General features: G+C 42.7%; 1 protein-coding gene across 2 annotated transcripts in view; it reads left to right on the top strand.

Moving 5' to 3' along the window:
• Positions 1-6,598: 6,598 nt before the first annotated feature.
• LOC117361261 (gamma-aminobutyric acid receptor subunit alpha-3-like) overlaps positions 6,599-15,230 on the top strand; it is a 310,400-nt gene continuing 301,768 nt past the window's right edge. For both annotated transcript variants that reach the window (XM_033946357.1, XM_033946358.1), the window contains exon 1: positions 6,599-6,711. In XM_033946357.1, coding sequence (XP_033802248.1) covers positions 6,623-6,711 — 89 coding nt within the window. In that variant the 5' untranslated portion in view covers positions 6,599-6,622. The remainder of the gene's footprint in view (positions 6,712-15,230) is intronic.

Genomic DNA, 15,230 nt, shown 5'->3' with positions numbered 1-15,230 from the left:
CCAGATCGGGAGGAAGGTTAGTGAATCAGGTTGGGGTCGCAAAATGGTTGCAAACTGGTCAGGACACGATCAGTGGGCTTAGTAAATCTAGCCCTAGGATATACAGTATATAAAAGTTGTCAGAAAAAAAACCATTCCAGTAGCTGCTTTCTGAGCACCCCCATCATACCCCCTCCCAAAGGCACCCCCAGTCAAGTTCTTTCTCCCTAATCAAGGCCCACTCAGGCAAGTCCCTCCCAGTCATGGTGTATCCAAGGCAAACCCCCCCCAAAAAAAACAAAAAAAAAACAAAAAACTGGAACAACCCCTGGATTCTCCTCCCTTTCAAACAGTTCTCACATTCACTTGTGTCTTCCCTCCCAAGGCCTACTTTACATCCCCCCAGGGGTCTAGTGGGGATCTGGGCAGGAGCAATTCCCAGTTTCTCCTGCCGTTGCCAGCACTAGATATAAAATGGTACTACTGCAATACTACCACTAGGGTTCACGTTATTGCATATAGCTATGTTTAGCATCTTCTTTCCAGTGAAAACCACCATCACAATTACTTCTTGCTCCGGGTTTTCTGTCCTTTCAATTCCAGAACTGGCAGCATCATAGAGTAGTGATTTATGCCTCTAAAACCTCTACCTAGTATGTCCTGATGAGACATTCATCTAGCACATGCTATAGAGCGCGCTAATCCAGTGCGTGCGCTAAAACACTTAGCGCACCTTCGTAAAAGGAACCCTATGTTATTTATTCAGTGTAAACTTGGAAGATTTATAAGTGGCTCAAGCAATCTGGGTTGAGTGTATTGGATAGTTTACTACATTTTATCTTGTATTGTTTCATTCCATAGTAGAGGTCTGCACGGGAACGGGGATCGCGGGAATCTCTCTCATAACCCACGGGATTCCCACGGGGATGGAAGGCTTTGGAAGCAGAGTTCGTCCATATAATATAATGGACACGTCAGCCTTAGTAAAAGAGGGGGTTTATAAGTTAATTACCTGAACAGAAAACAAAAAAAGGGTTCCACCAAAGAAATTCCACAAGAAAAACAGCAGCGCAAACACAAAAGAAACTGTGGAATTGATGATCTTGTCAGAAGTAATTGCTGCTTTTTATGGGGACGGGCGGGGATGGAGGTAATTCCTTGCGGGGATGGGTGGGGACGGAGAGGATCCTGAAGGGGACGGGTGGGGACAGAGAGGATCCTGATGGGGACGGGCGGGGATGGGTGGGATTTCTGTACCCGCACAACTCTCTATTCCATAGATGCTTCATTCAGTTTCCCAATTCTCCAAGTTTTGCTGTGTTCTGTTTACTTTTCTGTCTGGAGCGCCAAAACTTAAAATTTCTCATTCACTTAAAATTTCTCATTCACTTAAAACAGTTTGCATTAAAACAAATCTCAACCAGTGATTTTTATTTCACACGAGGTTATTAGCCCTGTGACTTACCACACTTCATCAGTTTGGTATGCTATTTTTAACAGATGTACTTTCTAGAGATTATCTCCAATGACGTCACTTTCTCAAAAACTTTAATGATACTACTTAGCTTTAGAGGACCCATGGCCACTTTTTGAAAAATAATTTAATGTGTATGTATAAGTAGCTGATTTCACAACCTAAATGCCAGACTTCAGAAAACTGGGAATCCAAGGAGAGCAATTAAGGAGCCAAACTTCCAAACTCCCGTTGCTGAATATGAAACATGTATTCACATTTTAGGCCCGTGCAAGACATAGCCAGAAAGTGGCCCCTTCAAAAATGTACTTGCTGTGGATATACATTTACCTGTTTTTCCAAAATCACAACTCAGATGCATAAGACCATGTCTGTGTAACAGTTCACTATTTACAGATACAAATTTTGCATAAGCCTTTCAAAATGGCCTTCTTAAATTGATCAAGCTTGGTCTTTTACAAAGGAGCTCTTTTACAAAGGTGCAACAAAAAGTGATCTTAGGAAGCCCTTATATGGGAGTTTCCCCATGCATTTAGGCCACTTTTTGCCACTGCTGGGAAATGGCAGATTTTCCATTTTTCAATTTAATGGCTGTGCATTAATGAAAGAGACAAAAAAAGAGACAAAGAGGATTAGCGAGAGGGAGGATCACAATGGACATGTGGGAACTGAGGCATGTTGAAGTCAGGTTTACACATTTTGGATTATTTCCCATTTGGAGCAAGTGTTACTGCTGAGAGTTTTTGTTTTGGAGGCAGAGGAGTAGGATTTTGGCCCCACCGTTTCTCAGCATTGATGAACATTATGATCGTTCCATAGCAAATGGAGAATTCCAACGTGTTTCCTCTTCCACTGATGCAGCTAAATGACAATTTTTTGTTTTTAATCTATGTTTTAGAAAACATTTTTGTGATAGATATTTTTCTTGGTATTGGGAGAGATTATGGGGCTCAATTTCAAAAAAATATAGACGTCCAAAAGACAGCATAAACCAGCATTTTAGTAATTACAATCCTCTAATGGTCCAAAATTGTTTTCCTCTCTAGAGGGCTCTTATTACTTTCTTTATTACTCTGTTAGTTGGCACATATTTTTAACTGGGAAGAAGAAACCATTTTCCCATTAATTTAATTTAACCAGGTACATCAGTATTTACCTGTATAAATTTGCTCTCAGTATATATAATTAACACTGCCATTATCAAGAAGTTGGCATTGGCAAGAATTTGGCTTATCATATCTTTATTTCTAAAAAGATGTTCATATTGTCCTCTTGCATTGCCTGTTGACAGAATAGAATAAATATCCAAATGCTTTGGAATTGATTTAATATATTGGATTTATCCCAAATTGGCTTAGTGATCCCCTAACTATCTGGAAGCTCAACCCATTTCCTCAGAAACACATACGGCCAGATGTCCAAAGTGTTTTTTCTTTTACATAAACAACAAAGAGGGTCATAGGGCTCAGCAAATCTGGACTTTAATGTGCTATAGAACTGTCTAGCTTAAACTGAAACCAGGAGCTTTAGGGTCACAATGAGTGTGCAACCAAGCTTAGATAGCAGTGGTTTAGTCATATGGCCTTTGTTCAGAAGCAGAGAAAAGAGGATAAGAGCTATACTATTTACTTGTACTGGAAGCTTACAGCCCCGGTCCCTTTTTATTTCTGGCTGGTAAGAAATGTGTATTTCTACTTTCCCCAATCAACTAGCAGGTGGGAGAATTTTGCTTATTGTTTTGCTTTTAAAAGCATTTACTTTTAGTTTCCTTTCACTCAACTTGACCTATGGCAGGCATGGATAGCAGCCATTAAAAAGCAATATGAAACAAAGCAACTCTTTACCCCTGAACCTTCACTACCACCCCCCACCATCTCCTGCATTCAAAACCAGAGAATAGCTTGAACCAGTGATGGGGCTGCCATGGTCTCTGACTTCCAGGTAGAGTAGATTTCATTTGTTGCTAAAAGGTGGTAGAGTATGGGCGTTTGATAGTGGCTGCAATAGCGTGCTGGGATTTACAATTTGTACAACAATCAAAATGAGCCTTGTAATGAGCTCCCTATGGCATTTTTTTTGTAATGCAACAGCCATGTGTGACTGTAATACAACAGCCAGTAGGCTATTCTTATCATAGCAGTTATCCTGGCATTGTGTATATTTTCATCAATTTTTTTATGCAACTGTATATACAATTACAAACCCAGATTTCTATGATTTTTCTACATTGAAAGTGTTAATAATTTTATTGTACACTAGAGTTTGACTTCATATTACTTGTAGCCCACTTAAAGAGTAGTACAACATATTCGCAGTGTAAGAGGCCCATAACACATTTGTTTTATGAAATTAAATACAGTAGGGATATCTGTTATATTAAGCATAGTAATACTAATTACTTTGGTGCCAATTAACTTCTATACACTTCCCCATTAATAATACCTTTGCATATTATTGCTTATGACAATTACATCTCCAGGACAAAGTGTTTATCATGTGTTTGGGCATGACTGACAATGCCGCAATGATCTCATCTGGCAAAGCATAGAATGTAGATCCCTTCAGAGATAGTGTGGCCTTTCTCTGCTGCTCTTCAGCCAATCATTAGATGTCTGTCTTTGCTCATGACAGTTTAATCAAAAATGAACACAAACTGCAAATCAAACCCTGCTCACCCATGCAATACAAAACATTCATTATTGTGCCTTAAGAACATAACAACAATAGCCTTACTGGGTCAGACAAATGGCGCATCAAGCCCAGTAGCCCATTCTCAAGCTTACCCATACTACTAACTTTGTAAACTACCTTGACCTGTTTGTTCAGACTGGATATTAAACATTAAAAAAATAATACTAGTATTGATTCTACAACACTCCAAGGATTTTGGGGTTTACTAAGAAACAAAATAAACTTAATTTTGCCATGCAGGTTCTTATCTAGAGGACTCACAGTTATTTGCTGCTTTATTGTATCTAAGGGACTGGGCGCTCTGGACATATGTGTTGGTTCTATGTTTAATTTATGGCATCATCCTGAGTTATATCCCATTGTATTTACTCCTTTCCTAAGTTGCTATTATTCCTTGTATGGTTTTGAAGCTTCAATACAGATATTTTTTTTAAAAAAGAAAATAAATTCCATGTGTGAAGGGAAGGAATATAAAGGTAGGGTTATACTACCATCCCCCGTGACAGAATGAGCAGACAGATGAAGAAATGTTTTCAGAGATTAGGAAAGCTTGAAAATTGGGCAACAGTATAATAATGGGTGATTTCAATTACCACAAAATATTAAAGGCGTGAGCATGAAAAATCAACCAAACACAAGCACATGCCCTATAAGGTACCTCAGAATCTCCCCTCTTCCTATAAGGACCCCAAGATCTACTTATCCTAATGACCTATAGATCACAAAAAGTTTTGAGAAGAACAGAAAAACCTCAGTTGAGCTTCATTGGTTAAAAAAAACCCCAAAACCCTCCACTTCTCAAACCAACTTCAATGTAGTGTTGACTTGAAAAATGTTTTAAATTATATCGCTGTAACTAGAACTCATTATCAATTGGGACACATTCACAGTTGGATCACATTAGCAGTTAGAGAGACAAGCTCCCGATTTCCAAACACTGGCAAAAGCACTCTAAAATATAGCATGCAAAAATCCAAGTTCAAATGAAAACGTCCCCAGTTCAAATGTAATAATTCTAAAAGAAGTAAGAAACAGTCAACTTAGCTGCACTTCAGCTCCGCTGGAATCCACACGATGGCAAAAGTTCAACTTGTAATCTAGGGGCGTTGCAGACTAGAACACCCAACGGAATAATCCCTGTTTCGCCGAGCTGTGTCAGGGGGTCGATTCTTACTCAGGACAAAACCATCCAAAGTTGAGCACCAACAACTATGCAAATCAAAAAAGATCTCAAAAACTGAAAACAATGGTGCAGAGTATTCAGCACATCAGCTGAAGCTATAAACCTCTTGCATGGTTTTGTTAAAAGGGGGTATGGGGTAAGTCTCTACCTTTCTGAAACCAGAATAGATTTGTTAAGGTTCTTCACACATGTCATACTCACAAAAAGATCTGATATGGGTATTTTTAACAACGTCAATCATGCAATAATTCTGATAAAGCCACAGATATTATTATTTTTTTACAAAGAGTAGGCATGTTTGTCTGTTATTGAGTCTATGGATGTCTGGTGTAGTATGGATGAAATAGGGCACATTTTACCTTAGGAAAATGTAATTAACATTTAAGGACAGCCCTTCATTATATGACAGTTTGAAGACTAGCATAACTGTCCTCAGATCAACTGAAGTCCACTGTGAACTTTTTAAATGCATTTTGGGGCTGATTCTATAAGCAGCGCCTAAATCAGCCAATGCAAAAAAAAGACACCAGCCATGTGTCAATCACACTTAGACACCGTTTACAGAATCATGATAAGCAGCACCTATGTAAAAACATAGGCACCTACATTTCAGGCACCTATGTTTTTGGAGAATTACACTTAGTGGCATCTAACTAATGCTCCACTCATAGAAACACCCATGTAGGCGTAAGGCACTACGAAGCACATTGCTATAGATACCTATCTTTTATAGAATTGGATAGGTACCTAGCACCCAATTAAATGTTTTTTAACCAATTTTTAAGGCTGTTATGGTTATTTTGACAATTAAAAGGTAGGCGCCCTTTATAGAATCAGCTCCTTTATTCCCTTCTTTTGGCCACAAATTTTATTCTAATTCATTTTTCTTACAAGAGGGTGATGAAAAGTTCTCAGACCAACCAAGAAGAGAATGACATGGATATGGTTCAATCAGTGATACAAAACAATATCAAAACATAGCATTTTGTTTCTGCAAAATAAGATAACACTCTTTTCAGCTACAGTGGAAAAATAACGCTCAGAATTTAGGAAGTTGGTTGAGCTGAGAAGTTTTCAGAAACCCCTCATATGTTCTGTGGGTCTGAGTATACTTTTTAGGCAATATTGTGATCAGATTTTTATTTGGCTATTTATAATTATAATTATGGCCATGTTGAGTAAACTACCTCTCTCTCTCCCTCTCTTTTTCTGCACTTTTTTCCCTCCCCAGCACCTCACCTTACTGCAGTAGGTTTTAGAGACACCACGGCTCACCATCTCCACGTCGCAAAGACATGCTGCTGAGGTCTTCAGGAATGTCTCCAATCTGTGTCGTTAGCTTCTGGATCCTGTTTACACTATCCAATCTTCCCACTGGTCGAGGGTAAGGTTCAAACCAAAAAAGAAAAGAAACTGCAGACGAGCATACAAGATGCAGGCTATGTTTATTGCACCAATTATTAATTGTGGTTAATGGTACCACCTTTTTACAAACTAAGGGACCCGACACAGTCCGTGTTTCGGTTAACACGTGTTTATCAGGGGTCCAATCTTTCCAAATGCAAAGGCAGCATAATTGACACTAGGAATTTTATAGGTTGTAAAAGGAAATAGTATCCCTTCATCACATTTCTATAACTGGAACATTATTATAGGACACAAAACATGGCAAATGTTTCAGAGTCTAGATTGCTGAAAATTTGGATAGCATAATGTTTCAGTCTGACCTATAATAATTTAGACAGCAAATACTGAAAACCGAATAATATGTTATGTTGACCCTTCCTCTACATGATTAATAGCTGCAGGAGCATCGATAGAATCCATCTTTTCCCTGAACCCATTTACATGTGACTTTCTATAAGCATTGCATTATAAATAATGCTGTCAAATTGCTCTATGGTTAATGCCACATTTCAAATACTGTGTGCAATTCTGGTTGCCATATCTCAAAAAAAGATATAGGGAAATTAGAAAATGCACAGAAAAGGGTGACAAAAATATTAAAAGGTATTCCTTTGAGGAAAGGCTAAAGCAGCTAGGGTACTTCAATTTGGAGAAGAGCTGGTTTGGGGTGATATGATAGAGGTCTATAAAATACTGAGTGGAGTGGAAAGGATAGATGTGAATCACTTCTTTACTCTTTCCACAAATAGTAGGACCAGGGGTCATGCAATGAAGCTACTAAGTAATAGATTTAAAACAAACCAGAGAAAATATTTCTTCACATGTGTACCGTATTTTCGCGGATATAACGCGCACCTGTGTAAAACGCGCACAGGGGTATAGCGCGCAGAAATCACGATGATATGTACCAAAACTTTTCTATACCGCGCTCAGGCATATAACGCGCATGATGCCCGACGCTCCTTTCGCCCGCCCTGACTTTCCGTGCGCTGTCCCGACTCTCCGTTCACCCCCCTGACTTCCGTGCACTGCCCTGACTTTCCGTGCGCTGTCCCGACTCTCCGTTCACCCCCCCTGACTTTCCGTGCACTGTCCCCCCTTGAAGTCCTGTCCCCCTTGAAGGTCTGTCCCCATTCTGAAAGCCTGATGCCCCCCCCCCGACGTCCGATACATCCCCCCCCCCGGCAGGACCACTCGCACCCTCACCCCGAAGGACCGCCGACTCCCCAACAATATCGGGCCAGGAGGGAGCCCAAACCCTCCTGGCCACGGCGACCCCCTATCCCCACCCCGCACTACATTACGGGCAGGAGGGATCCCAGGCCCTCCTGCCCTCGACGCAAACCCCCTCCCCCCAACGACCGCCCCCCCCCAAGAACCTCCGCCCGTCCCCCAGCCGACCCGCGACCCCCCTGGCCGACCCCCACGACCCCCCCCACCCCCCTTCCCCGTACCTTTGGAAGTTGGCCGGACAGACGGGAGCCAAACCCGCCTGTCCGGCAGGCAGCCAACGAAGAAATGAGGCCGGATTGGCCCATCCGTCCTAAAGCTCCGCCTACTGGTGGGGCCTAAGGCGCGTGGGCCAATCAGAATAGGCCCTGGAGCCTTAGGTCCCACCTGGGGGCGCGGCCTGAGGCACATGGGCCAAACCCGACCATGTGTCTCAGGCCGCGCCCCCAGGTGGGACCTAAGGCTCCAGGGCCTATTCTGATTGGCCCACGCGCCTTAGGCCCCACCAGTAGGCGGAGCTTTAGGACGGATGGGCCAATCCGGCCTCATTTCTTCGTTGGCTGCCTGCCGGACAGGCGGGTTTGGCTCCCGTCTGTCCGGCCAACTTCCAAAGGTACGGGGAAGGGGGGTGGGGGGGGTCGTGGGGGTCGGCCAGGGGGGGCGCGGGTCGGCTGGGGGGGCGGTCGGAGGTTCTTGGGGGCGGGCGGGCGTTGGAGGGAGGGGGGTTTGCGTCGAGGGCAGGGGGGCCTGGGATCCCTCCTGCCCGTAATGTAGTGCGGGGTGGGGTTAGGGGGTCGTCGTGGCCAGGAGGGTTTGGGCTCCCTTCTGGCCCAACTACACAAAGGTACGGGGAAGGCGGGTGGGGGTGTCGTGGGGGTCGGCCAGGGGGGTCGCGGGTCGGCTGGGGGACGGGCGGAGGTTCTTGGGGGGGGGCGGTCGTTGGGGGGAGGGGGTTTGCGTCGAGGGCAGGAGGGCCTGGGATCCCTCCTGCCCGTAATGTAGTGCGGGGTGGGGGTAGGGGGTCGCCGTGGCCAGGAGGGTTTGGGCTCCCTCCTGGCCCGATATTGTCGGGAAGTCGGCGGTCCTTCGGGGTGGGGGTGCGAGTGGTCCTGCCGGGGGGGGGGGATGTATCGGACGTCGGGGAGTCGGCCGGGCAAGAGGGCTTGGGCTCCCTCTTGCTCCGATCGTGGATGCGGGTGCGGGTGGGAGCGCGTGCGAGCGGTCGTTCGGGGTGGGGGTGCGAGCGGTCCTGCTGGGGGGGTGAATCGGGCGTCGGGCGGGGTGGGAACTATGTTTAAAAACTTTTCTATACCGCGCTCAGGCATATAACGCGCGAGGGGTATGCGCGGTACGTAAAATCACGTATAACGCGCGCGTTATATCCGCGAAAATACGGTAATTAAACTCTGGAATTCATTGCTGGAGAACGTGGTGAAATCAGTTAGCTTAGCAGGGTTTTAAAAAGACAGAACACTTTCTACCGCAGCTTAGAAAAAGGGCTCCTTCAGTGGCGTAGTAAGGGGGGGGTCTGCCTCAGATGCCATGTTTGTGGGAGCACCAACACCCCTCTTCCTCTTGGCCCCCCCTCTTCCGCCTCCTCCCCTTGTCCACCGCCACAAGCAACAATTTCAAACATGTTCCTCACGATTACGTCAGCCTTCCCGCTGATGTCACTTCTGGGTGCTGTGCATAGGAAGTGATGTCAGAGGGAGAGCCACCTGGGTCGCGAGGAGCATGTTGAAGTTGTTATGGCAGTAAACAACTAAAGGTACGGAAGAAGGGAAGGGGATGTGCACATGGCGAGGGCAGATATGAGGGCGGGGAGGGGCGCCTCTAACCCTTGCTCTGCCACTAGGCTCCTCTATTTGTGGTGTATATATGGGCAGAGTCTGGGCTAAGCCTGAGTGGGGTGCACAGTTACCTATATAAATTACAAAATAATATAATTTATAAAATGTTTTAAATTCAAAACTTTTTATTGGTTTTATGAGGAAGAATAGAAACGGTGATACAAAATACAAATGTGTGTTAGGATTTTGCCATTAGGTCATTTTAAGTAATTTAGGGATGTTTGGGAGCCATTGACAAATCACTATACAGAATGACTATAATTTATTTTTCCCCCTTTTTTGCATATACATCCAGGGTGGGGAGGGGGGGAGGGAACACTCTATGATCTCTTATGCTTAAGAATAAATGTTGGGTATATAGGAAGGGGGGTATTGGATGTGAGTTTGAATTTGATGGTATATTAAGTGATGTTAAACTAGAAAATAACTGTATCTTATGTTACACTTATTGAAAGTTTAAGGGCTCCTTTTACGAAGCCGTGGTAGTGGCTTTAATGAATGCAACTTTTAATCACGCGCTAACCCCCGCACTAGCTGAAAAACTATCGCCTGCTCAAGAGGAGGCGGTAGCGGCTAGCACGTCTGGCAGTTTAGCGCATGCTATTACGTGTGTTAAACCGCTACAGTGGCTTCGTGAAAGGAGCCCTAAAAACAAATAAAGATTTTTTTTTTAAAAAAAGGATTTCGCCATTAGGGAGGACATAGGTTTTCTCTCAGTAGTGAAATCCTAACCCACATTCCATAACATAAAGCATGTATCTTCACATAAACTCTAGATCAGTTTCTTGATCATATGTCTCTTTAACTATAAATTATAATATTATTATTATTAAGACTTAGCCAAAAGGAAAGATCTAACTATAAAGAGTTTTACCTCATGCAAAATTTTCATTTCTCTAATAAGACATTAACTATTTTTTTCTGACGCCCTCCAAGTGCCTACAAATCCAAAATATGGCCCTGCAAAGGGTTCGAGTTTGAGACCACTGCACTAGACAGTGTTAAAGAAACTTCACAGAAATTCTCCTATCCTAACTTTCAGCATCAAGGGAGTCAATAGACTCAGTAAAATTAATCATTCTGGAGGCTGACAAACTGAAATATCTACATAGTCTTTAACCAGAGACCAAATTTTAAGAGACTGTATGAAAACCAGCTTTTATGCCATAATACTGTATATTCATATTTATACACCAGACACAATGAGTTCCACCAAAAACAGAAACTCAAAAGTGAGGGTTTCTTCCAACATTTTGGGCTCCTTTTATGAAGGTGCGTTAGCGGTTTAACGCGGGTAATAGCTCGCTCTAAACTGCCAGACGTGCTAGCCGCTACTCCCTCCTCTTGAGCAGGCGGTAGTTTTTGGGCACCCCCCCCCCGCCGTGATTGGGCACCCCCCCCCGCCGCTTCTTACAGTCATCTTTGCACCGGCACCGGCATGTCCTGTGCTTGGTGCCAGTGCCCGAAGATCGTCCTCCTCCTCCTCTTCTGGGCCTTGAGCATCTGCGCATGCTCAAGGCCCAGCAGAGGAGGAGAACGATCTTCGGGCACTGGCATCAAGCACAGGACATGCTGGTGCCCAGATGACTGTAAGAAGCGGCGGGGGTGCCCAATCGTGGCGGAGGGGAGTGCCGGATCGCGGGGGGAGGGTGCCGGATCGCAGGGGGGGCCTTCGGTTGCAGCAATGCAGGTTCTCGTTGGGGGAGGGAACATATCAAAGCGAGTTTCCATTATTTCCTATGGGGAAACTCGCTTTGATAAACGAGCATTTTGGATTACGAGCATGCTCCTGGAACGGATTATGCTCGTAATCCAAGGTACCACTGTATAGTTGTAGAGCTTCCATTGTGTATGCCCCTCTGTATTCTCTGCAAATTCAGAGGGGAAAAATATCATAGCATATAATAGCTGGAACGCTCTTCTGGAGTCTGTTGTAGGGGAAAACACCCTCCAGGGTTTCAAGACTAAGCTGGACAAGTTCCTGCTAAACTGGGAGGTACGCAGGTGAGGCTGGACTCATTTAGAGCAATGGTCTGTGACCTTGGGGCCGCCATGTGAGCAGACTGCCGGGCAGGATGGACCACTGGTCTGACCCAGCAGCGGCAATTGTTATGTTCTTAGAGGAGATTTTAAGTGTAAGATATCAGTTATACAAGACCAGACTTGTTTCTAAAATAACTGAACTGGTAGGCAATAAAAAATTAAATGATCCAAAGTTTCCAAGTCAGAGCCACAGTTCCAGCAGTACTGAGATATATGAGGAAAAGCCTTAAATAGCTGTATCGGTGTTCATAAAATCTGATGAGGCAAGAAGAAAAATGTTTGACAAATTGATGCTGATTTAACACATCTAGCAGACTGTCTCCAGAAGACAGACCAGGAATCTGCATACCAAGTTCCTTACTCCAAATTGTATACAGTCCTATTGAGGATTGTAATTGGGGCTGGGCGTGAAGGCATTTGTATAACATTGATGTATTAAAGCCCGAATGTGCATGGTCAAGAACAAACTGAAAAATAGCAGTTACAAAAGGCAAAGTAGAGAAATTGTCAAATTGTGAGTTTATGAGATGGGTCAACTGAAACCACATAAAACAATGAGAGAAAGGCAAACCATAGGAATTGCATAAGGGTGAACATGATATAAGTTTAGCATGTCATATTAAATCTTCCAAAGACTCTATGAGCTCCTTTTACTAAGGTGTGCTAGCATTTTTTGTGTGAGCTGCAGATTAGCGCACGCTGCCCCCCACGCTATGCATAAAAACTAACGCCAGCTTAATGGTGACGTTAGCGTCTAGCTCGCACGGCAATGCAGCGTGCACTAAGTGCGCGCTAAAACCGCTAGCGCAGCTTAGTAAAAGAAGCCCTATATCTTGACAAGTCCAATCCTCCCATAATATTTTACTCCCATTTATACGAGGCTTGGGGCTGTTCCAAAGTGATATCTTTCTGGAATTCCCGTTTGTAAGTAAGCATACTATAAAAAGTAATCAAGGCTCATAGAGTGGATCTAAAAATAGAGTTCAAGTGAAGTTGCATTGGTGAGGAGGACCCCCAAATATATTGTAATTTGTAAGATTTGATCATGCCTTTCTCAAGCCTTAGCCATGCTGGAGCAAAGTCAATCACCTCATCACAGAACCAAAGTATACCTTGTCTCAAAATAAAAACCATCTGGTAGAAATAAAAATAGGGAAAGTTGACCGCACCAGAGTCTTTGGATCTTTTCAGGGTTAGTGCAATCCGCAGTTTATAGTCTCCCAATAAGGAATTGATTGAAATCTTATCAATTTGTTCATAGAAGTCTTTTGAGAAAAATGCTGGAAGCATACCCATAGTATACATCAATTGACATCTTCACAGTCTCCATATGATCCTACCAGGTAAACCAAACTCGAGACCAAGAAGAACACAAATCTCTTTTTTTCAAAAGAAGATGTTCATTCAAATTAACCCCCTCTTTTACAAAACTGTGAAAGTGTTTTTTGGTGCAGGCCGGCACGCTGAATGCTCTGCGCTACTCCTGACTCTCATAGAGTTCCTATGAGTGTCTTGAGCAACACAGAGCATTCAGCGTGCTGGCCTATGCTAAAAACCGTATCCGCAGTTTTGTAAAAGGGGGGGGGGGGGTGTAAGTGTCAATAAATGAAGAAGTTTAATTCCAAGGTACTTTAGACCTTGATCTACCATTCAAATTGATACAAAAATTTTTAAATTATTTAAATGTAAATATTTACACACCTGGTTTATGACTGATGTAAGTGGTCATGCCTAAATTATAAGCAAAAAGTTTTCCTGTTACTCTAGTATTCTATAAAGGAAAATAAGTGACTCATTGCTTTGCAGAATAACCATCTGGTAGGCATCCTTCATATGTGTGATATTTACTTATTTCTTTAAGATTTATTGTATACTACCTTCACAACTATAATAGATATTAAAAGCAATTTACAAAATAATAATACAAAAGCACACATCTACTGCCATGCCCTATGCCTTTATATACTGTATATAGTTATATATATATATATATATATATATATATATATACACACCAACACAAAAACAACACACTAGTACATCAACATTCATTTCGTAAATCATAATGAATATGTCTTTGCCTCCTGGATCTTTCTTAAATAATATCATATTTTTCAAGTTCATTTCTATATATATAATCGACTATTATAGTTCTAAGTTTGGGTTTTATTCCACTGTAGGAATTAGTGCCCTCATAACCTGGATAAACCTTATCCATCATCTTGCTAGCATGGTGTTAACACATCCATCATTTACTCAGCATGGTTGGTATGTTTTGCTACTGCAGGTGTTATCCTTGGGATTTAGGCCCTAATTTTAGCCTTGCATTCGTTCTTGTACTGAAGATCCACAGACAAAGATTGGGTATGAATTTCTCACTCTCTGGACTGGTAAAATGTAGAAGCGTTGCAAATTTGAATCTTCCTGGCAACTAGTGCATACAAATAGAGTATGATACAGGGACAATTTTTTCTCCATTCCTGCAGGAACTCAATTTCCTTGTTCCGGTCCTGCAAGTTTTGTTGCTGTCGCTGTCGCTGTCGCTGTCCCTGCCCCATTCCTGTAAACTCAGCCTTAATCACACAAACCTCGAACATTTATGATTTTAAAGTGTTTGAGGCTTCTGCAGATGAGAACAGAGCTTGCAGAAATGGGGCAGGAACAGGAAAAGAACTTGCTGGGATGGGACTGAAAAATGAGTTCCTGCAGGTATGGGGAAAATTTGTCCCTGTGTCATTCTCTGCTTATAAATCAATTTCCTTTGAAGAGATTTGATTTTGAAGGAGGCCACCTTGACAAATCTATTGATTGCTAGTTTAGGCTTCCTCAAAAAAAGGAAATAAATCTGTCTTCTTTGTATATTTTGGAATACTTCAACCATAGGCTGTCAGTGATTATCTGTTAGAGGAGGCTAAAGTGGGGCGGGACTAGAATGATATTATTACAGGGTATGTAAGAGTAAATTTGATCACGTAACCCCATTTGCTCAAGGAATTACATTGGCTTCCAGTGTATCTTAGAATTCAATTTAAGTGCGTTTATATTGCATTTAAAATTCTCTTTGGCATTTTTATTACTTTGGTTCCTTTAGATTGGAACGTACACAAATCTCAACTCGCTAGGAGTTCAAATAAATTAAAACTTACATTTCCTTCCCTTAGGGGTAAAAACAGAACTTTCAAGAGATTCAGCCACTCTTTCATTTTCAAACTAACTGAGCTCTGGAATGAGTTACTGCTTTCACTTAGAAGTCTAGGTTCCTTCATTTTATTTCGGAAAGCTCTGAAAATTTTCCTGTTTACTAAACTCTTTGGACACTAAGCCATTCTAGATTACATTCTTCTTCTATATTTATGTACTATACTTACACTAT

This window comes from Geotrypetes seraphini, chromosome 5 (genome assembly GCF_902459505.1).
Source record: "Geotrypetes seraphini chromosome 5, aGeoSer1.1, whole genome shotgun sequence".
Taxonomy (NCBI): Eukaryota; Metazoa; Chordata; class Amphibia; order Gymnophiona; family Dermophiidae; genus Geotrypetes; species Geotrypetes seraphini.
Note: the sequence above shows the minus strand (reverse complement) of the source record. Positions and strands in the feature narration are given on the sequence as shown.